Raw genomic sequence first — 24223 nt, 5'->3', positions numbered from 1 at the left:
TAGCTCCGTGGAGCTTGATTTGAGCACACTTCGGATGGTCACTGATTTCTTACCCCCGGAATTCGGAGGAGCAGATGTAATCTTGGGGATTAAGTAGTTGGAGACACTTGGGAATATGCAAGTTAACTGGCACACAATGGTAATGAAGTTCAAAGTAGGAGGTTCGTGGGTGACTCTACGGGGTGATCCTAGCATTTGCAAATCACAAATCTCGTTAAGGGGCTATGATTCACACAGTTCAGCAGAAGGGGGAAGGATTTTGGGTCGAATTTGGGGCAATTTCTGTAGAAACGGAGCCAAGCACTAGCCTCGTGCCGCCACCTTTATCTTCCACATGCCACAGGGATTACCACCAACACGGACAAGGGAGCAGGCGATTTATTTGCAGAAAGGAGTTGGTCTGATTAGTTGAGGTTGTATCGTTATGTGCAAGCGCAAAAGAACGAAATTGAGAGGCTCATGGCTAAGATGCTACAGGCTGGGATTGTGCAGCCAAGTACCAGTCCCTTTTTCAAGTCCAGTTCTTTTGGTGAAAAAAAAGGATGGGAGTTGGCGATTTTGTGTTGATTAAAGGGCATTGAACCGAGTAACGGTGGTTGATAAGTTTCCAATTCCAGTCACAGATGAATTATTGGATGAGTTGCATGGAGCTACGGTATTCTCCTAGTTAGATCTCAATTCGAGGTATCACCAAACTCGAGTTTGTGCTAATGATGTTGAGAAGACTGCTTTCCGGCCACTACGAATTATTAATCATGTCATTCGATCTTACAAATGCCCCTGCCACCTTTCAAGCACTCATGAACAAGGTACTCCGAGACTACCTACGCAAATTTCTCTTAGTTTTCGTTGACAATATTTTGGTGTACAGCTCGACATTGGAGGGCCACTATGAATTATGAATCATGTTGTTAACAGATATTTGGAGACATATTTGAGATGTTTTGTCAACACAAAGCCTAAGCAATGGGTAACATGGTTACCGTGGGCTGAATTTTGGTACAATACTGTGGACTTAATGCTTCTGTATTTTATTGAATTAGAGTTATGCCTTTAAATAGGCACTGTATTGAGAATGAGAAGATATTTGGTAGTTAATACCGAATATCCTAGCATAATTACAGCAAAGAATAAGGTAACAAAATAAGCCTACAAGAATCTAAATATAGAAACTATACAAAATATACATCTAGGTTTCCCATTCTAAAATTGATACCAAATAATATTTCCTACACCCTCCCTCAAGCTGGTGCATAGAGATTCCACATGCCTAGCTTGCACACTAACTCATTGAAACTTTCTTTAGACAAACCCTTAGTCAGTACATCTGCCTGTTGATGCTTGCTGGGAATGTAGACAACACAATTCTTTTTCATCAATTTTTTCTTTGATAAAGTGTCTCTCCACTTCAACATGTTTAGTTCTGTCGTGATGAACTAGATTATGTGCGATGCTAATGGCCGATTTACTGTCACTATACAACTTCAACGGAGCAGTCCTTTGAAGTTTTAGTTCTTCGAGTATGCGTTTAATCCAGATTAATTCACATACTCCTTGAGCAAGAGCTCTAAATTCTGCTTCAGCACTACTTCGAGCTACCACTAGTTGCTTCTTACTCCTTCAAGTAACCAAGTTCTCCCAAACTTTAGTGCAATAACCAGTTGTTGATCTTCTATCCTCAACTGATCCTGCCCAATTCGCATCTGTGAAGGCTTCAACACCTCGCTCTTCATTTTTCTTAAACAATAACCCAGTCCCTAGTGTTTTCTTTAGATAGCGCAAGACTCTATACACAGTTTCCAAGTGTTCTTCTAAAGGATTGTGCATGTATTGATTAACCAAGCTTACAGCAAATGCAATATCAGGTCTTGTGTGAGATATATCAATTTGCCCACTAGTCGCTGATACATACCTTTGTCGACTGTCTTCCATTTTTCCTTTTTGCACTTGCCTCTTGGTTCAATCGATGTTGCATCTGGTTTACCGCCACTCGTTCCACTTTCTTTGACAAGATACAGAATATGTTCTCTGAGATACCAAAATACCTTGTTTTGTTCTTGTAACCTCCATTCCAAGAAAGTACTTCATTGGCCCAAGATCTTTAACTTCAAATTCCTGGGCTAGCACTCCCTCGAGTCTTCCTTGCTCTTTATAATCATCACCTGATATTATCATGTCATCAACAGACAATGAGGATAGTTACCTTCCCCTCTTGTGTGTGCTTGAAAAATAGGGTATGATCTGACTGAGCCTGTTTATGTTTATATCCATGCTTTCTTATCACCTGATAAAATCTTTCAAACCACACCCTTGGAGATTACTTTAGGCTATAGAGTAACTTTTTCAAGTGACAGACATTCTCTGTTCTATATCTTCCTTCGAACCCTAAAGGAATCTTCATGAAAACCTCTTCTTCCAAATATCCATTGAGAAAAACGTTTTTAATGTCAAGTTGTAAGGGCCAATCAAGATTGGCAGCAACAGATAATAATACCCTTACTGTATTTAACTTGGCAACCGGAGCAAATATCTCATTATAGTCCACCCCATATGTCTGAGTGAACCCTTTTGTAACAAGTCTTGCTTTGTACCGGTCTATAGTTCCATCTGCCTTGTGTTTGACTGTAAAGACCCACTTACACCCCACCACATATTTGTCTCAAGGCCGTTTGATTATTTTCCATGTTGTGTTGTGATAACTCTAGGATTTAGAGTTATTTTCACATCTTTAAACTTAATTTTTGAACCAAACAAAAGAGTAATGAGTTTTTATTTCTTGTAATTGTGTTCAATTTAGTGTGTCTGTGTAGCTAGGGACCTTGTGTTTGCATTGTCATATTTTTCAGTGTTTTTTATGTAAATTTCTGTGTTGTATTAATCAGGAAAGGGAAGCTTACAAAACAGGAGCTGAGGGAACTGTAAATCAAAGGGAAATGTTGCTGAAAAGGGGAGGATGCTAACTCAACAATGCTGTAGCAGTCAGTCTTAGCAATTAAACTGAAGCTAGAGAAAAAGGACTTCGTGAAAACAATGCTCCAGCTGGATTAAATGAAGTAGAAAGGTGGCAAGTGTACTGAGTACTGAGTCAGCTGAGTATGTGGGACAAAGTACATGTAGGCAAATGATCTGGATTGTCCAATTAGGGTAAAGGAAAGTACCCTAGAATTAAAGGAGGGGCCGTATTATTCTGGGATTTGGACCATTTTAGAAAGAGAGAGAACTTCTGGCTAAGTACAGAGGAGGTTTCAGGGAGAAGATTTGAGAAGAGTACGACCAAAAGAGAAGAAAGAAGGCTGATGCCATAAGGGGGATTTGAGCTCACAACTCATTCGTCCTACACCATCTCTTTCTTTTTGTATTAATTTCATCTAATTTCTGCAAACTCCATGGATTACTTCTGTATTATTTTCATGTTTAAGTTTGCAACTATGAACTAATTTCTTAAGGGCTAGGGTGATTATGAACCCTCAAGTGTGAACTCAATATACAAATGCAATGGCTAAGTGATTATGTCTTTGTTCAATTGAATGTGCTTTACTGTTATTGAATGTTAATTATTGGCCATTTTTAGCATGTGCTAAGCTAGATCTAACTTGGAAGAGGGAAGTCTAGCTGAACCCATTCAATTGATGCAAGAGATTCATCTAGTTTTAGGTGATTGTGAGTAGTAGAATAGGAATGTTTTGCTACCTTGCATAACGTCAGATTTGATGCTTAATTGAATGTTTATAATCTGGTTTCATGCAGGAATGTATAGAAGGGGAGTATAGACATTAGATTGCACGTTTTGGGAAAAACTTGCTGGGTTTTACGAAATTTGTTAACACTGTCATAATTGCTAACCCATTGCTGTAACAACTGGAACGAACCGAGGGGAATTAATCACCCGAACCCATTTTTCTTATATCTGAAAACCACCCAGTATTTTGTCATTTTAATCTCTGATTTTTGGTTTAATTCCTTTGTTTGTCTAAAATTATTTTCAGAGTTAATTACCCACTCTTTCCTTTGTTTGGTTACTATTTTATAAGTTGTTTTTGGTTGATTTTACATTAATTTAGTTGAAAAGTCCCTGTGGAGACGAACTTTGATACATTATCACTGTATTACTTGTTGTCGATTGTGTATACTTGCGCATATTTTAATCGTTAGAAAATTCACAACAAGTTTTTGGCGCCGTTGCCGGGGACTTTAAAATTAAATTCTGTTTTATCAACTATTTGACAATTTATTTTCATTGTTTTTAACCTTGTTGGTTCGGGTTGTGAAATCTCAGGTACCTACAGTGTATGAACCAGCAAGAGGACAGTGAACTTGCTCCTATTGACCCCGAGATCGAACGCACTTTCAGAAAAAGGAGAAAAGATCAAAAGGCTAAAAGTCGAGGCACTATGGCTGAACGTGTTGAAGATGAGGGGGATGGCCAGCAAGTTACTAATCCCATTGTTTCGGCGGATGACAGAGCCAGAGCAATACGGGAATACGCTGCCCCCATGTTTAATGAGTTAAATCCAGGCATTGTGAGGCCGGAAATACAAGCAGCTCAATTCGAGCTCAAGCCGGTCATGTTTCAAATGCTCCAAACCGTGGGGCAGTTCAGCGGGATTCCAACGGAGGATCCTCACCTTCACCTTCGTTCATTCTTGGAGGTGAGCGATTCTTTTAAGCTTCAAGGAGTGAGTGAAGAAGCATTAAGGCTGAAGCTATTTCCATTCTCATTAAGAGACCGAGCTAGATCATGGCTCAACACTTTGCCTCCTGATTCCGTCACAAATTGGAATGATCTTGCTGAAAAGTTTCTGCGCAAATATTTCCCTCCCACCAGAAATGCAAAGTTTAGAAGTGAGATTATGTCATTTCAGCAGCTGGAAGATGAGTCCACTAGTGACGCGTGGGAAAGATTCAAAGAGCTTTTAAGAAAATGTCCACACCACGGTATCCCACACTGTATACAGATGGAGACCTTCTATAATGGCCTCAATGCAGCTTCTAGAATGGTATTGGACGCTTCAGCCAATGGAGCCATTCTTTCCAAGTCTTACAACGAAGCATTTGAGATTTTGGAAAGGATCGCAAGTAATAACTATCAATGGTCAAACACTAGAGCTCCTACAAGTAGGAAGGTGGCGGGAGTTCTTGAAGTAGATGCACTAACGGCTCTAACAGCTCAAATGGCCTCAATGACCAACATCTTGAAGAATATGAGTTTGGGAGGAAGTATTCAGCCAGCTGCTGCCATTCAAAGTGCAGAAGTGTCATGCGTGTACTGTGGGGACGGGCATACTTTTGAGAATTGCCCTTCAAATCCAGCCTCAGTTTGTTATGTGGGAAATCAGAATTTCAACCGCAACAACAACCCATATTCGAACACTTACAATCCAGCATGGAAGAATCATCCTAATCTGTCATGGGGGGGTCAAGGAGCAAGTTCAAGCACAGCACCAGCACAAGGAAGACAAGCATATCCACCAGGTTTTTCACAGCAGCCAAGACCTTCACAACATGTTCAAAACTCCCAGCCGAACTCTTTGGAGAATCTAATGAGGGAGTATATGGCTAAGAATGATGCAGTAATACAGAGCCAAGCAGCTTCTCTTCGTAATCTTGAGATGCAGCTCGGCCAGCTAGCCAATGAAATGAAAACTAGGCCGCAAGGATCTTTGCCTAGTGATACAGAAAATCCAAGGAGAGATGGGAAAGAACACTGTAAAGCTATTCAGCTGCGGAATGGTAAAAATCTGGGAAATTCTGAGGAAATACAGGGTAGTGGAGAGCCCACTTCAATCCAAAGTGAAGGAGAAACAAGTAACAAAACTGCCCAGGAAATTGCTGAAACTGGCCCAGTTGCTACAGCAAGGGGTCAACAAACTGCTCCAGTAAATTCTGGTCCTAAACCGCCCCTTCCATTTCCGCAGCGATTTCGCAAACAACAACAGGATGGTCAGTTCAGAAAGTTTTTGGATGTACTGAAACAGTTGCACATTAATATCCCCTTGGTCGAAGCATTGGAGCAAATGCCGAATTATGTCAAGTTCTTAAAGGATATTTTGACAAAGAAAAGGCGATTGGGGGAGTTTGAAACTGTGGCTCTCACAGAAGGATGTAGCGCGATGTTGAAAAGCAAGATCCCTCCTAAGTTAAAAGATCCTGGCAGTTTCACGATTCCGTGTTCTATTGGAGGTAGAGATGTTGGAAGAGCATTATGCGATTTGGGCGCTAGCATCAACCTTATGCCTATGTCAATCTTCAAAAAGTTGGGTATTGGTGAAGCACGACCCACTACCGTTACATTACAGCTTGCGGACAGATCTATGGCTCATCCCGAGGGCAAGATTGAAGATGTGTTAGTTCAAGTGGATAAATTTATATTTCCGGCGGATTTCATCATTTTAGACTATGAAGCGGATAGAGAGGTGCCTATAATCTTGGGTAGGCCTTTCCTTGCTACAGGGCGTACTCTTATTGACGTGCAAAATGGTGAACTTACCATGAGGGTGAATGACCAACAAATCACCTTTAGTGTGTTTAAAGCTATGAAATTCCAGGATGAAGTGGAAGAATGCTCTAGAGTTGACGTTGTTGATACTTTGGTAGCTGAGAAGTTCAATAAAAGGGTGGAAAAAGCTGCTATGGGAACCCAGATTTTTGGAGATGAGGAGGAGTATAGCAGTGAAGATGAAGAGATGCTTACATGGGTAGATTCTTGCCAACCAACCAAGAAATTTAGTAAGGTGTTTGAAACTCTAAATCTGCCAGAAAAGCACTTTCAGGCCCCTAAACCATCTGTTGAAGAACCACCCCAGCTGGAGTTAAAGCCACTGCCAAGTCATTTAAAGTATGTGTACTTGGGCGACAATGATACTTTACCTGTGATAATATCTAGCTGTCTGGAGTCTGTTGCTGAAGAGGCATTGCTGAAACTGCTGAAGCAGCATAAAAGGGCGATTGGATGGACAATGGCTGATATTCAAGGGATTAGTCCAGCGCTTTGTATGCATAAAATCTTGCTGGAATCTGATTGTACTAGTTCTGTGGAGCAGCAAAGGCGTTTGAATCCAGTAATGAAAGATGTAGTTCGAAAAGAGGTCATTAAGTGGCTTGACTATGGGATTATTTATCCAATTTCTGACAGCAAGTGGGTGAGTCCTGTCCAATGTGTTCCGAAGAAAGGGGGCGTTACAGTAGTTACTAATGATAACAATGAGCTTATTCCCACTCGTACAGTCACCGGATGGCGGGTTTGCATGGATTACAGAAAACTCAACAAGACCACTAGAAAGGATCATTTCCCTTTGCCCTTCATCGACCAAATGTTGGACCGCTTGGCGGGAAAGGAGTTCTTCTGTTTTCTTGACGGATATTCTGGGTATAATCAAATTTCTATAGCGCCGGAGGACCAAGAGAAGACCACTTTCACCTGTCCATACGGCACATTCGCTTTTAGAAGAATGCCTTTCGGTTTGTGCAATGCACCGACCACATTTCAGCGGTGCATGATGGCGATTTTTTCAGATATGGCTGAGAGTATTTTGGAGATATTCATGGACGATTTCTCCGTCTATGGGGATTCATTTGAAGGTTGCTTGGAGAATTTAGAAAAAGTCTTAAAGAGGTGTGAAGAAACTCATCTAGTGTTGAACTGGGAAAAATGCCATTTCATGGTGCAAGAAGGCATTGTGTTGGGGCATAAAGTGTCTAGCAAGGGGATAGAGGTTGACAAGGCTAAACTGGAAGTTATTGAGAAACTACCAGCCCCTACCACAGTAAAAGGCATTAGAAGTTTCCTCGGTCATGCTGGCTTTTACAGGCGTTTTATCAAGGATTTTTCGAAGGTGTCCAAACCTTTATGCAGCTTGCTGGAACAAAATAGGCCTTTTGATTTTACTGATGAATGTCAAGAGGCATTTCTGAGATTGAAGTCAGCCCTTGTTACAGCACCAGTGATCACAGCTCCTGACTGGTCTCTACCTTTTGAACTTATGTGCGATGCTAGCGACTTCGCTATTGGGGCTGTTCTTGGGCAGCGGAAGAACAAAATTTTTCATTCTATTTACTATGCAAGCAAAACATTGGTGGATGCCCAGATTAATTACACTACAACAGAAAAAGAGCTGCTGGCCGTGATCTTTGCCTTTGAAAAATTTCGCTCCTATCTTGTGGGGACTAAAGTTATTGTGTACACGGACCACTCCGCTATCAAGTATTTGATAGCCAAAAAGGATTCTAAACCGAGGCTCATACGTTGGGTTCTCTTGCTGCAAGAATTCGATTTAGAAATCCAAGATAGGAAAGGCACTGAAAATCAAGTAGCGGACCATTTATCAAGGCTGGAATCAAGCACTTACAGCAGCAATTCAGAGGAAAAATTGCAGATTCAAGACACTTTTCCTGATGAGCAATTGCTGGCTGTGGAACAAGAGGAAGTACCATGGTATGCGGATATCGTGAACTTTTTAGTTGGGGGCGTGTATCCACCAGATTTTACCAAACAGCAGCTCAAAAAGTTCCTACATGATGTCAGATTCTATTGTTGGGATGAACCTTACTTATATAAACAGTGCCCAGATCGAATAATGCGAAGATGTGTCCCAGGAAGTGAAGTTTCCAGCATTTTAGAGAGCTGCCATTCAGCCCCTTATGGTGGTCATTTTGGTGGGCAACGAACTGCTGCCAAAATAATTCAGTCAGGATACTATTGGCCTTCTATTTTCAAGGATGCCCATAATTTTGTTCAACATTGTGATCGCTGCCAGCGAGTGGGCAATATCTCCGCTAGGAATGAAATGCCTCTTAATTGCATTTTGGAGGTGGAATTGTTTGACGTGTGGGGTATCGACTTTATGGGTCCCTTCCCGCAATCTTTTGGGAATCTCTACATTCTAGTGGCGGTGGATTATGTATCGAAATGGGTAGAGGCAATTGCTAGTCCGACAAATGATGCTAGAGTGGTTATGAAGTTCCTTCATAAACATGTGTTTACAAGGTTTGGGACACCTAGAGCCTTGATTAGCGATGAGGGAACACACTTCGTGAACAAAGTCTTGGCTGCCCTCTTGGCAAAGTACAGTGTTAAACATAAAATTGCCACTGCCTATCACCCACAGACCAACGGGCAAGCTGAAATATCGAATCGAGAAATTAAAGGCATTTTGGAGAAAGTTGTAAATCCAAGCAGAAAGGATTGGTCCCAGCGCCTAGACGATGCACTTTGGGCTTACCGGACAGCTTATAAAACTCCACTAGACATGTCCCCTTATCGCCTAGTTTATGGGAAGGCATGTCATCTTCCTGTAGAACTAGAGCATAAGGCGTTTTGGGCGTTGAAGAAGTTAAATTTGGATCTTGTAGTGGCTGGAGAAGCACGAAAGTTGCAACTGAATGAATTAGATGAGATGCGGCTGTTTGCTTATGAAAACGCCAAGCTATATAAAGAGAAAACAAAGAGGTGGCATGATCAAAGAATTAAGGAGCGGGTGTTTGAAAAGAACCAGAAGGTTTTGTTGTTTAATTCCAGGTTGAAACTGTTTCCTGGCAAGCTAAAATCCCGTTGGTCGGGCCCCTTCACAGTGACTAAAGTCTACCCCTTTGGAGCTGTTTTAATTCGCGAAGATCAGTCTGGGAGGGAGTTCACAGTTAACGGACAGCGGCTGAAGCATTATTTTGGTGGGGAGGTTGACAGAGAAAAGACCTCCGTCAATCTGAAGGATGTTTGAAGGAGATAGGCTATGGGTTGCCATGTATTTCTTGTAGCACATTTGGGCAACCCATGAGTGAAAGAGACAGTTGTAAATAAATAAAGTTAAATTCTGGAAGGAAGTCAGGATCTGGAAAATTTGGAATCTGGGAAAGATATTAAGTTTGGGGTGTAGAAGTATTGCCCAGTTGCTATAGCAATTCGTTTAGCAATTGCTGGGCAGCAATTTGTCAAAGCTGGGTTCAAAAGCGAGAAGTCTCGGGCTCGAAGCTGGGGTACTTGGGGCTGTGTGAATTAAAGGGCACGTGATCGAAAAGACAGAGACATTTTAAGTGAGCCAATGATTGGGAGATAAGTAGTCAATCAGTGGGCTTATTTAAAGAATTAGTGGGACCATTTACCTAAGCCTTTTTTCTCTTCTTGCAATTTTGGGAATGGCCCGTGGAAGTCAATGAATTAAAGAATCAAGACAAAAAGAGGTCCATTTGGAAATTTTGTTTTTTTTTTTGGAAGTAATTAGTCAAGTCAAAAAGGGCCCCATACATTTTCAATTCGGCCAGACCAAAGAATTGGGTTTTTGGGCTGGCTTGGATAAGTCAACTGGGCCCCTGGTCCACTTTGACCCTGACATACGCCGTGGCCCACTACATTTCACCATACCCTTCTGCATCTTCTTCCCTTGGCACCAAAAACAGCAGCCGCCCCTCTCCACATCCAGCTCCGTCGCATCAACCCGAACCACCACATCCCTCGACCCACTTGCCATATCCACCGTCCTCAACCCGACCCAGACCACGAACCACCTCACATCAACAGTCACCGCCCATACATCCCCCACAACCCGACCACTCACACGGCCACTTCCGGCAAACCAGGCAGACCGAGCCAGCTGCTGCGAAAACACCACACGCATTCACAGCCGCAAGATCCCAGTCGTACGCCGCCTCTGCCCAGTGACGTACACCCGAGCCTCTTGCCGTACTAAATCGATCTCCACCACTCAGTAAGTCGTTTTCCCTTGTTTACTCGTCCCAACATACGAACCATTCTCAGCCTAACTACCATACACAACCATTCATTTCCAACATTACCCAGAAATCAATCATCAACCCAACATTGGGTGCCCTCAACCCAGCAATATCAAGCCCTCTGCCCGAACCAATTGCGTGCCCCTCAACCCAGCCGAAGCTATTTTCTTTCACCATCCACAAATGCCGAGAATTAAATCAGTTGCTAACAGAGAGAAAGGCAAGAGGAGGCAGTTTACTGAAGTGGCCAAGTTCTATTGCCCAACTGCAGAGGCAAAGTACAACAATCAGGTTGTTCATCGTGAGTTGTACGTGGAGCGGGGCCTTGTGGCAGATTCAGAGGGCCTTCAAGAGTTACCCGAATGGTTACAGGAAACAATTGCTGACAGGGGTTGGGCTAAAGTTGTTATGACACCGGAGCCAGCTATCACCGAAGTTGTTCGCGAGTTCTACGCGAATTTCTTATCTCAAGAATGGCCCACCATTGTCATAGTGCGTGAAGTGCCAGTCTCATTCACTGCAGAGGCAATTAATAACCTGTTTGGGCTCGAGACAGGGCAGTGTGTGTTCTCCAAGAACAGAGGAGAGATTCGGGGGGATGAGTTGGTTGAAGTAATGGAAAATGTCGCTCCAGGTGATGTCTGGGATGTCGATGAACAGGACAACCTGCGGCTTAGGCGGACGGATTTAGAGCACGAGCTGAAGTGTCTCTATTCCTTTGTGCAGACCACTTTATGCCCAACTTCGCACGATTCCACTGTTAGCAAAGCCCGAGCTTTCATGTTATACTGCCTTCGGAAGGGGTTGCCAGTGGATGTTGGCACAGTCCTAGCACGGGAAATTTTTGAGTGCGCGCAGCGGGGCAAAGGGAAGCTGTTTTTACCAGCCACTATTACTGCCTTATGTCGCGATGCTGGAGTCCCGGTATGGCCCGAAGAGGGGCTGTTGCATCCTAGAGCAGCAGTGAGTTTTGGCCCGGCTCGAGCTTCGAGGACTCATCGTGCCTCTGCCTCCTCCTCAGTGCATGACCCTGCTGCCCCTGTCGACAGTGCCCTCATGGAGCGGTTTACTCAGTACGAGATGATGCAGCACCAAATGCATCATCGGCAGAGCGAGCTATGTGACAGAATGCAAGCATTTTGGCAGTACGAGCAGCAAAGAGACGGCGTTGTGGAGCGTACATTCAAAAAGCTAACTCCCAGGATGGTTCCACAGTTCCCGCAGTTCCCGCAGCAGCTCCTCGACCCATGGGCGGAATACTCAGCCCCTGCTCCCAATCCGAAAGCCCCCGATGAGGACTCCGAGTAGAGGGGGTTCCCTTTCCTATTAACTATTTTTTTTTTTTTTTTTTTTTTTTTCAGTTTTTGTTCTGTGTTATGTTGTTTTAGTTTTATGTTCTGTGTAGGTTTTGTTGTTAGATTTATGTTTCTGTGTTGTCTTGTTGTTGTTTGTGTGTTTTAGTGTGTCATTGAGAGATTTAAAATATATTCCTTTGGCCTAGTGTTCTGCTCGATGATGATACTTTCCATTCATTCCATGCATGTTGCTGCCTGGTTTTATATGTTGCCTCTGCTTGTTAAGTTGCTGGATATCATGGATGTTTCCTTTTAGTCTCTCCTCAATAGTTTTATACTTTTGTTTTCCCACCATACTTTGAATTTTTCAAATGACTGCTGCATATGTAATATTAGCATCTAGAATTGGTTAGTGCATTTCCTTGAGGCGAAATCCTAGCTAGACTTATCCCTTAGAAATGATTTAGGCCATCTTTGGACGCTTGAGCCTTTCTAGCCTCCCTTATACGAATATTTTCCCTTAGTCACCCAATTTTTGAGCCAATTAGCCTATTTTTGTGTTCAACCCGATCATGCATACCCATTACCCCTACAATACACTTTCCATACATGTCCCAACTTAATTGCTCTCACTTGTCAGAAATTGATTTTCATGCTAAGTTTGGGGTGAGTGTGGTGAGTGTAGCTTGTGGCGAGCTAATTCATGATTACCATTTTAGCCACATTGGGGACAATGTTGGGTTGTAAGTTTGGGGTGGGGAATTAGCTCACAAGGCGTACCATTATATACTATCAAGCATATTCTCTTGCTATCTATCATATAATTGTATTATAGTGTTATCTTTCTTGTTTTGAATATGTTTAGTCAAAAAAAAAATAAATAAATAAATAAAAACAAAATATACAGTAAATGAAATATCAAAAAAAAAAAAAAAAAAGAGAGAAAAAGAAAAAGAAAGAAAAAAAAAGAGATAAAAATAAAAATAGCAAGAGAATTATATTACAACAACATGTCTTTGTGAGTAGAAAACGTTTAGGGAAGTAATTCAAGAGAGATAAATCATGAGGGAGAGGCTCGGTTTTTGACAAGTGAGGTGGTTAGGTTTAAGCTAGTAAAAGACATCCTTTACCATACCCTAGCCCAAGCCTTACATTACAAGCTTAGTAAAGTCCTATTGATTGAGGGGATAAGTTTAGACTACATTAGTGGAGAGGAGTGCACTAATTCAACTTATGGAGCTATAATGAATGAAAAAATCAAAGGGTAGTTGTAGAGAAATTCAAGGTTAGGTGGGATGCACTTGTATACACTATTGATTAGGTGACTTTGGGGAGATATTAGTGATATCCAGTGAGCTAAATTTGAGAAGGGCAGCATATACGGTTAAGGCAGAAACACTTCGCTATTCCACTTAATTCCATTTTTCTGAGAGCAACATGTTCACTAGGCCATTTTGAATCTTTTGGATCTCTCATCTGTTAAGTTGTGTATTTTATTTTGTTTATTGTGTTTATTTTTGTGTCATCATTACTCGAGGACGAGCAATAGGCTAAGTTTGGGGTGTTGATAACTCTAGGATTTAGAGTTATTTTCACATCTTTAAACTTAATTTTTGAACCAAACAAAAGAGTAATGAGTTTTTATTTCTTGTAATTGTGTTCAATTTAGTGTGTCTGTGTAGCTAGGGACCTTGTGTTTGCATTGTCATATTTTTCAGTGTTTTTTATGTAAATTTCTGTGTTGTATTAATCAGGAAAGGGAAGCTTACAAAACAGGAGCTGAGGGAACTGTAAATCAAAGGGAAATGTTGCTGAAAAGGGGAGGATGCTAACTCAACAATGCTGTAGCAGTCAGTCTTAGCAATTAAACTGAAGCTAGAGAAAAAGGACTTCGTGAAAACAATGCTCCAGCTGGATTAAATGAAGTAGAAAGGTGGCAAGTGTACTGAGTACTGAGTCAGCTGAGTATGTGGGACAAAGTACATGTAGGCAAATGATCTGGATTGTCCAATTAGGGTAAAGGAAAGTACCCTAGAATTAAAGGAGGGGCCGTATTATTCTGGGATTTGGACCATTTTAGAAAGAGAGAGAACTTCTGGCTAAGTACAGAGGAGGTTTCAGGGAGAAGATTTGAGAAGAGTACGACCAAAAGAGAAGAAAGAAGGTTGATGCCATAAGGGGGATTTGAGCTCACAACTCATTCGTCCTACACCATCTCTTTCTTTTTGTATTAATTTCATCTAATTTCTGCAAACTCCATGGATTACTTCTGTATTATTTTCATGTTTAAGTTTGCAACTATGAACTAATTTCTTAAGGGCTAGGGTGATTATGAACCCTCAAGTGTGAACTCAATATACAAATGCAATGGCTAAGTGATTATGTCTTTGTTCAATTGAATGTGCTTTACTGTTATTGAATGTTAATTATTGGCCATTTTTAGCATGTGCTAAGCTAGATCTAACTTGGAAGAGGGAAGTCTAGCTGAACCCATTCAATTGATGCAAGAGATTCATCTAGTTTTAGGTGATTGTGAGTAGTAGAATAGGAATGTTTTGCTACCTTGCATAACGTCAGATTTGATGCTTAATTGAATGTTTATAATCTGGTTTCATGCAGGAATGTATAGAAGGGGAGTATAGACATTAGATTGCACGTTTTGGGAAAAACTTGCTGGGTTTTACGAAATTTGTTAACACTGTCATAATTGCTAACCCATTGCTGTAACAACTGGAACGAACCGAGGGGAATTAATCACCCGAACCCATTTTTCTTATATCTGAAAACCACCCAGTATTTTGTCATTTTAATCTCTGATTTTTGGTTTAATTCCTTTGTTTGTCTAAAATTATTTTCAGAGTTAATTACCCACTCTTTCCTTTGTTTGGTTACTATTTTATAAGTTGTTTTTGGTTGATTTTACATTAATTTAGTTGAAAAGTCCCTGTGGAGACGAACTTTGATACATTATCACTGTATTACTTGTTGTCGATTGTGTATACTTGCGCATATTTTAATCGTTAGAAAATTCACAACATGTTGGCTTCTAGTGCCCCAATTTCCTCATACACAGCTTTCTTCTAGTCTTCTTGTGTGAGAGCCTCGGTAATAGTCTTGGGAATCACTACTTGCTCGACTTTTGCTAAAAATAAAACTTTCAGTCTACTATAGCAGACATATCTTGACATTGGATGTTGAGTACAACTTCTAACACCTTTACTTTTGGCAATTGGTAACTCAGACTCAGGTTCTACCATACTGGAAGACTCAATATTAGAAATATCAGGTTCAATAGGGTCAAGTGGAGAATTACTTACATCAGGATTGGTCTGTGAGTCAAAGTCATGAGATGTTGAAGTAGTAGTTGACTGTATTACTTGATGATTTCTTGGTCGCCGAGGGTAAACTAGGAGTTCCTTAGTTTTGGGCGACTGAGGTTGTGACGGCTGGGGTTGTTGCTCAGAAGAGAATTCAAGAGTAGTCTTAGGAAGACAAGTATCCCAACTAGAAACATCACTTACAATCTCTCCCTGAAGTAAATAGTTGGCATAAAAAGGTTGTTCTTCATTGAATGTAACATCTAAGAAGACGTACATACGTCGAGTAGAAGGGAGGTAACACTTGTACCTTTTTTGGTAGAAGAGTATCCCAAAAAAACACATTTTAGAGCTCGGGGATCAAACTTAGAACGATTAGGACCAAGAACATGAACATAAGAGATATATCCAAACGTTTTTAAGGGAAGATTGGAAACAAGTGGTGTATATGGATATTTTTTAAGAAGCACTGAGAGAGGAGCGTTATATTTTAACACTCGAGAGGGCATTCTATTGATGAGATATACGGCTGTAAGAATAGCCTCACCCCATAAATGTTTTGGGACAAAATTTGTAAACACTAGGGCTCTAGCAATTTCCAAAAGATGACTATTTTTGCGTTTAACAACCCCATTTTGTTAAGGTGTGCCTGCACACGAGCTTTTATGCACAATGCCATGAGATAAAAGACAATCACTCAAGATTAAATTAAAATATTCAGTCCCATTATCTGTGTGTAAGACTTGTAAATTTGCATTGAATTGAGTTTTTATCTGAGTGAAAAAATTTTAATGTCATGGCAGCATCAGATTTAGTTTTAAGGAGAAATACCCAACTAACACGTGTATTATCAATGAAAGTAATAAACAATCTAGTATTTGTAGTATTTGTTATTCGAGATGATCCCCATATATCACTATGAATAAGAGTAAAGGGTTGGGTGGATTTGTAGGGTATAGAATAAAAAGCAGCACGTGTTTGGCCAATTGACAAATTTCACATTGAAATAAACTCAAGTTTTTATCTCAAAACAACTTAGGAAATATGTACTTTAAATATGAAAAACTAGGGTGGCCTAATCTATAATGTCACCTCATAATATCATTGTCACTAGAAGAAATACAACCAGAAACAAAAGCTTTACTAACTTGAGCAGGAGGAAACGGATCAAGGTAATACAGCCCATTACATGCCTTCGCATTCCCAATCGTCTTCCTCGAGGACACATCCTAAAAAGTACAACAAACCAGTGAAAAAGAAGCAAAACACTGATGGTCATGAGTGATTTTACAGACAGAAAGAAGATTACAAAAGAGATTAGGACCATGGAGAACATCTCATAGAACAAGAGAAGGAGATAATTGTATAGTTCATTTACCAGCCACAGATGAAAGGGAACCATCAGCAATTTTAATTTTTTGGGTACCGAGACAAGGAGTATAAGTAGTGAACTGATTTGGTTGACCAGTCATGTGATCCGAGGCCCCCGAGTCCACAATCTAAGCAGTATTTTGAACATTGAAGGCAGCAGAAGTACCTGGATTGGAGGAGAACGAAGGATCAACTGCAGGGACAGCAAGAGCAGTGCTTAGAAGCTGATGGAGCTGAGTAATCTAAGCTGGAGTGAATGGAAAAAGCTCTAGTGGAGCAACAACCAAGGCTTGACTGTCATAGTTGGGACGATTTGAGGGACGAGGCTTCCAATCAGCTGGTTTACCATAGATTTGCCAATATTTTTCCTTGGTATGACCAACCTTGTTGCAGTGGGAACACCATGGACATTCAAGTCAGTTTCCACGAGGGTCAACACCATCCTTAATGTGTCGGGCAGCAAGAGCAGATTGATCAGTTTCAGCAGCGACTTGGGGTCCCATCATGACTCTCTTCCTGCTCTCCTCCCTTCGAACCTTGGCAAAAACCTCACGGATGGTGGGAAGAGGATTCTTGCCTAAGAGACGTCCACGCACCTCATCAAGGTCTCGATTAAGGCCATGGAGAAAGTCAAAAAGTCTCTCTCGATCAAGTATTATTTTATAGAAGAAGCATCAGCAAAACATTTCAATTCAGGAACATAAAAAAGATCTATTTCTTGCCAAAAATTATAAAGGATGTCATAGTATTGTGTTACCGTAAGGGAATTTTGTCGTTGACCCTGAAGTCGGGATTTGAGTTCAAAAACATGGGCAGAATTTTCCAAGTCCGAGAAAGCCTCCTGAATAGTGTCCCACACTTCTTTAGCAGTAGAATGGAATAAATAAGTCTTACCAATGTCCACTTTCATTGAGTTGATAAGCCAGGCCATGATGAGAGAGTTTTCGGACTCCCACTTAGCATAAGAGGGATCATCAGCCTGAGGAGTAGGAATAAAACCAGTGAGATATCCCAAGTGTCCACGTCCTCGAAGGTACATCTTCACGGATTGAGACCATTGCAGAAAGTTCTGACCATTCAGCTTGTGTATGGTAATTTGGAGAGTTTTGGTGATCAAAGGATGTGGAAGAGACATCAGAGGGGGTTTTGTTGATAATGGAATCGGCTGAGGTGTCATCAGTGACAAAGGCAATGGGATTTTGAGTGTTTGGATGGGTTACAGTGGCCATGAGGGAAGAAAGAAGCTGAAAAAACAAGACAGACAGAGAACAATGGCAGCTTTAGGGCTAGGCTTTTAGGCTCTGGTACCATGTGGAAATAATGCTTCTATATTTTATTGAATTAGAGTTATGCCTTTAAATAGGCTCTGTACAGAGAATAAGAAGATATTTGGTAGTTAATACCGAATATCCTAGCATAATTACAGCAAATAATAGGGTAACAAAATAAGCCTACAAAAATCTAAATATGGAAATATTTAGAGAGTTTTTCGAAAACTAGAATAATAGAAGATTAGAGAACCTAGAAGAAAGGGTTTGAGGAATAAAGACAAGATTTTTACGTGGTTAGGGCGTTAATGAACCTTAGTCCACGAGACAGTTGTATTAGAGCTTAGAGAACCTTTGACAATGGAGTTTTCTATAAGTTTGAGCAGAGTAACTGTTTATAAGAAAAATTTGGGGGATCCCTTCTCAGTGCACCACTATTCGTATTTATAGGCATATGAGTAAACTGGGCTTGTGCCGAGCTAACCCAGGCCCAATAAGGGCGTAAATATCATTAGCTTCTCTGATGGGAGCCCAATACAAAGGATTAAAATATGAAACGTACATTAATCAAAGCCCATTGGGCCAAACCAAATAATATCTTATTCTAAGACATGCGACAAACTGGAGTTTCAGTCTGGGTATTCGGGGCTACGAAGAAGATTTGGGGGACAAGATCGGTCAGAGTAGTGGCAGCGCAGGTCTGAACCAACGGCGTACAATCCCAAGGTAGTCTCTTCTGCAGGTTAAGCGTGGGGACAACCCCCACACTTCATGGGACGATGTCAGTATCTTGGACACTCTATCTCGCCAAACTCGGACAAACGACCTGGGTTCGTTTACCAACGTCCCCCTCCGTCCACCAAGGTCCTGGACCGTTTACTAGGATCCGAGTCTATCCATAGCGATCCCGGCTCCCATTTCGGTTTTGGGAGCCGCGACCTTCTTTGCCGCACCTCGATGGACACCGTGGTGAGCGGCCCCGGGTTCATACCACCTGCCCTGACGGTGGTCCCGGTCCGCACTCCCGGTTGCCCTTTGGGCCTTGCCTAGACTTGGACTGCCAACATCCGTTTTCCTCTCGTCAAATGGGCCCGATCTGGGCCTTAACTCTCAATCGGGCGACCCACGAGCATAGAGTGTGGATCTGGACACCCGGAAAGAAACGGGGATAACAGGAAACTATACAGAATATACAGCTAGGTTTCTTATTCTAAAAGTGATACCCAATAATATTTCCTACAAATACTTTGTACCACACGTCGGTAAGGATGACCCCTTTCCTAAACACTTACCACCGAGACCCACCACCTTTGATCCGACTTGAGCATGGTAGCACGAAAGTCTCAGCAGTTGAAGACCATCTCAAGGCTTGGGATGATGTGTTGGAACTACTCAAACTTAATCTTCAACGGGCACAACAGAAGATGAAATCCCAAGCTGATCGCAAGCGCCGAGACATCCAATTTTCACTAGGGAGCATGGTTTATGTGAAACTCTGTCCTTCTCGACAGAAATCAGTTGCGCAATGCCGAAATGAGAAGCTAGCACCACGTTTTTTCAGAGCATTTCCCATTCTTGCACGCATTGGCACAGCTGCCTATCGCCTCCAGCTCCCTCTAGACTCGGTTATTTGTCCAGTGTTTCATGTATCCTTATTTCGTGCTGCATAGGGACCGCAGCAACCAGCTTCAGCTATACCGCCAGAACTGAGAGCAGACTTGGAGTGGATCTTGACTCCTGAGAAGATATTGGATGTGCGCCTAGGGACACACAAGACCCCACCGCAGGCCCTTGTCAAATGGACTAATCTCCCGGAGTTTGAAGCAACTTGGGAAGACTTTCCGACCATCCAGCAACAAGTTCCTCAATTTCACCCTTAAGGACAAGGTGAGACTGGGCAGTGGGTATTGGATAGGCCTCCACTTACCTATGTGTACACACGTGGGAAGAGGAATGGTGAGGTGGTTGCTCAGTCAGCAACAGGAGGGGAAGAAGCACGTAAGTTGTTGTATGGGCTGGGGTAAACTAAGGTTGAGGTAAAGACTTGTATGGTGTACCCTTGAGAGTGAGAGTTTATGGAGAGGAATGGATTGTTGGAGTAAGTTGTAATTAGGAGACTCAGGCTCTTGAGATCCTAAAAAATGCAATTATTCCCTTATTCCTTCTTCTATCTGTTTTTGTGTTACAGGAATACCCTATCATATGTGTTGCCCCACAATCAACCAATATCGCTACTAGTTATGGGCCATTTTCTCCACAAATTTTCATAGTACGGGGATAAGTAATTCAAACCATAGAGTTCATGAAAAGCAACACAGAGCCTTCAATCTTCTCCCACTTATTCATCTCAACCAAATCATCTTCAACCTTTTAGCTAATCAATCGGGCAATTTTCATCCGAAAATGAGCACTTGCAGGCTTTGATTTTTACAAACATGGCCAGGAGAGTACTCTTCATCATGACGATAACTATCCTTTCTCTCACATCAAATAATGTGTGACTATAATGTGGACGAGTCTGGTGGTCTTCACTTCATGTTATGCCCTAATGTTCACTAGTGATAATGTATTTGTCTATGAGCTTGGGGCCATAGATCCTAGATTTTTTTTGTCAATTTATTTATACCAACAACTGAACCTAACCTCTTGCAACATAACAAAATATTTCCTAACAAAACTATGTTTTCATACATTTAAAACCCTTTGTCCACATCATTCTTGTTCTTGCTACATCTAACATGAGTATATTTGATAGGTGGCCAATCATAATGATCAAGAGTTTCTTATCATGGACATGAGGAGATGAGAGAATTTATAGGAAAGGAATCTTCACAAGAATTTGATTTAAAGAGATATGGTAATCAAATATTTCTCATATCTCCCACATTTCCACTCTATTTCTCCTCTTGGTGAAGATCAAGTAGCCACATTAGTATTAAAGAAACCATCACAGTACTCAAGAGTAGTAGCTCAAACAATTTGGCTTTTGCTTCTAAGGAGCCCAGTTTCCCAAAAGAAAAATCAGAGTAAGTAACAAATACATACCTGAAGAGTGTAAAGTCCAGATTCTAGCTTCATGTTGTACTTCTCTTCTTCATCCATCTGCAACTTAGAAGAATCATACCTATGTCTCATGAAAAATTAAATAATGTTCACATAAGAAATAATGAGTTAAAATGAAAAATAACCTCTAAATCATCAAATTCAAGGTTGTTTAGGCGCTCAGTCTCTACTTTAACTCGATCAGAATATCTTGAAAGACAGAATTAAAAAGGACAGAAATTAAAAAAATAAAAATCTCATTCCAAAAATTTTAAAAAAAACGAGAGAAATTAATGAGACACTCCACCTCATATAGAGTTCCATAAGCCTGTCTATCTTCTCACACTCATTTTCCACAAACTTACCAAGTAATCTTTCTCTTCTAGAACCCCTCAAAATTCCACCTGGAATGTGAAGGCAAGCAAGATTGTAAAGATCTATCATAACATACAAAAAATTCGCGACAATAGAAATGTTAAGTAGTTCATGGAGAGATCACAAAGATGTAAAATAATAGTAGCACAGAGGAAAAAGGGAGATACTTGGCATAGTATTTTTAATCTCATCTCATATAACTGGATTTGGACATTTAGAAGCCTCAATTGTATTTGATGCTTCTCACATATATTCAAAATTATATGAAAGCTAACTTAATGTGGGCATGCGGTTGTAAAGTACATAGCTAATCAAAATCTTTCTGAAAAACACTAGCCTCTCTTATTCCTTGTAGCCCATAATGAAAGAGGTCCAAATAATTAAGATAAATATCAATCTCACTCACACTAATAAGGGCATCGCATAAATCAAATCATAAAAAACAAAACTTATTGACTTTGCAACAACAAATGAAGATTCATTTAACTTAATCATGCTATTAGAGATTAAACAATGAATGATAGAGAATAAGGGTTATTTGTTATCATTTTACGGGAAAAAAAAATAAAGTTATACAATAGCAAAAGCAAAGGTGGCAAAACTTGCCAATCACGAGCCTGCTTAATCTTTTTAAATACATATAAGTTTACTTGCCTGCTTACCAAATAATGATGCAATCAGTGAAATAAGTCTTTCTTCCAAGTCCTCATGATAGCGCCCTTTCTTGTTCCTTTTGTTAGTGGGAATCTGCAAAGTACAAATGACAATTTGTTAATCCAGTTTAGAACATCTCCAATGAAAAATGTAAATATTGTGACATATTTGGCACAACTTTTACAATTGTGCTTAATAGTTGATGCAAATATAAATCTTTTATTAATATTTTACAATTTGTTAATCCAGTTTAGAACATCTCCAATGAAAAATGTAAATATTGTGATATATTTGGCACAACTTTTACAATTGTGCTTAATAGTTGATGCAAATATAAATCTTTTATTAATATGCTCATTTAATATTTATTGAAAAAATAAAAAATAAATTCCTTTTTATTTTATTATTATTTAAAAATCTAATTATATAAAAAGTCCTTATTTACATTTAATGCTATACTAAAAGTAGTAATAACGTATTAAAAAAGACATAAATGTAAATAAAAGTGGGTGAAAGCTCTGAACCTTGATCTTAGCACGTTGAAAAAATGATATATGAAGAATATCATCTACTAATTCCAAGAGGCTTCCCAATTTTTCTCCTAATGCTTTAAGGTCTTCCTATTCCAAGGGTCTACGAGTACTCCTTTCACACCTACCCAAATTTCATAGAAACTTCTCTCTAAACCCCGGATCTCCATTCCGTAATATTTACAAATTTGGAATTTGAAAGAAAGCACTTCTCGTGCCTCAACAACTTCATCTTCTCCAAATGGTTTTCACATCACAAAGTCACCTTATTTATGCATAATCACTTGGACTATTCTACTTTGCTTCCCACTCAGTTTCTTGTTTACTATGCTTCAAGGAGTCTCCAACATTTCCCTAATATTTAATACAATCTTTTCTAATTTGTATTTGTATCTTCAAATTAAATATCAATGTTCTTAAAGTGAGTACTGCCTGGGTGATGGCTTCCACAATCCCTGACTGTACTGGAAAACTCCATAAAAATCCCTGAAGGCATCTTAACATTTCCCTCCAATCGTGGCATTCTTTCTCTCCTAGGAAAATTTTATTCTTAAAGTTTCTTCCTTGAATTTTTTAAATTTCCAAAAGAGGTCCCCTTTTATTATTTAGAATCCCTACCAAAAGAACATAATTAACACCTTTGAATTTACCTCTTAAATCCCATGAACTTCCCATAACTGCGACCTTGATAGTATCGCATAACCAAGCAACTCCTCCTAAATCCAACGGAGTTCATATGTAGCTTTTCTATTCCTCACTAACAAAGAATAGATTTTCATAATCCACAATTTTAAAATGAAAATCTCTATGTTCTACACTAATTTCCTTATCTAATGTTCATTATAGCTTGCAAACACCAAAATCATGGACAAAGAATCAATCAAAAAGCAAAAACAAAGTCGCTAGATTAATTAAAAAAAAAAAAAAACAGGACTGTTTTTCTAAAGAGACTCTTTTCTTTTTTAAAGTGTAAAAAACCTTCTTGCTTATCCCCATCCTTTATTTCCAATACAGTCTAGATTCTGTAGCACGCACAATGCCAAAATGCACCAAGCCGGTAAACCCATCAATAATACATGAATCACCCTATCAACCATTCAATAGACAATAAAGCATGAATAGAAGACACAGACACAATAAAGCATGATAGAAGACACAGACACAATAAAGCACGATAGAAGACACAGATAAATTGTAATCGCTAACGAGATAATAAAGGACTGTGTAGCACGATGTGAAGGAAGATATTACATTCCCAAAAACAAACAAATGTCCCAACACCCACCAAAAGCCTAGCAAATTTATAAAATTAAGGCAGCAGTTAAAAGACTCTTCTAAGGGCATCTTGAGAAACCTATAGGGAGCACCATTGGATCCCAAGTCCAAGTATTACTTTGGACAGCATAATTACTCAAAATCACCCTCCAACATAAGAACCTCACAGGGAAATCAAAGTCATTCTTTTTTGAAACAAAGCCTCTGCTTGTATTAATGAAAAACATTACATGCAGACAGTAGGAAAGAAACAAAAATAAAATTACATAAAATTTTGCCATTCCCTGCATAAAATAGAGAATGGAATATTTTTAATTTCCTTTACATCAAACAGAGAATGAAATCTTTGTAGTCATTAGCCAAATAAAGCTCTA

The 24223-nt window shown here is 40.2% G+C and overlaps 1 protein-coding gene and 1 non-coding gene across 2 annotated transcripts in view; both read right to left on the bottom strand.

Annotated features, from left to right (window-relative positions):
• LOC133818657 (uncharacterized) overlaps positions 1-24223 on the bottom strand; it is a 64452-nt gene that overhangs the window by 38180 nt on the left and 2049 nt on the right. Inside the window, exons 2-5 of the mRNA XM_062251672.1 lie at positions 22053-22137; positions 21323-21419; positions 21162-21225; positions 21019-21075 (exon numbers count right to left, since the gene is read on the bottom strand). Of these exons, the coding sequence (XP_062107656.1) occupies positions 21019-21075; positions 21162-21225; positions 21323-21419; positions 22053-22137 (303 nt within the window). The remainder of the gene's footprint in view (positions 1-21018; positions 21076-21161; positions 21226-21322; positions 21420-22052; positions 22138-24223) is intronic.
• On the bottom strand, positions 4833-4939 carry LOC133820099 (small nucleolar RNA R71). Its single transcript, XR_009886533.1, has one exon. It is a non-coding gene; the product is annotated as a small nucleolar RNA R71 (small nucleolar RNA).

Source organism: Humulus lupulus, chromosome 2 (assembly GCF_963169125.1).
Source record: "Humulus lupulus chromosome 2, drHumLupu1.1, whole genome shotgun sequence".
In the NCBI taxonomy this organism is placed as follows: domain Eukaryota; kingdom Viridiplantae; phylum Streptophyta; class Magnoliopsida; order Rosales; family Cannabaceae; genus Humulus; species Humulus lupulus.
This window is presented reverse-complemented; position numbering and strand designations above follow the sequence as displayed.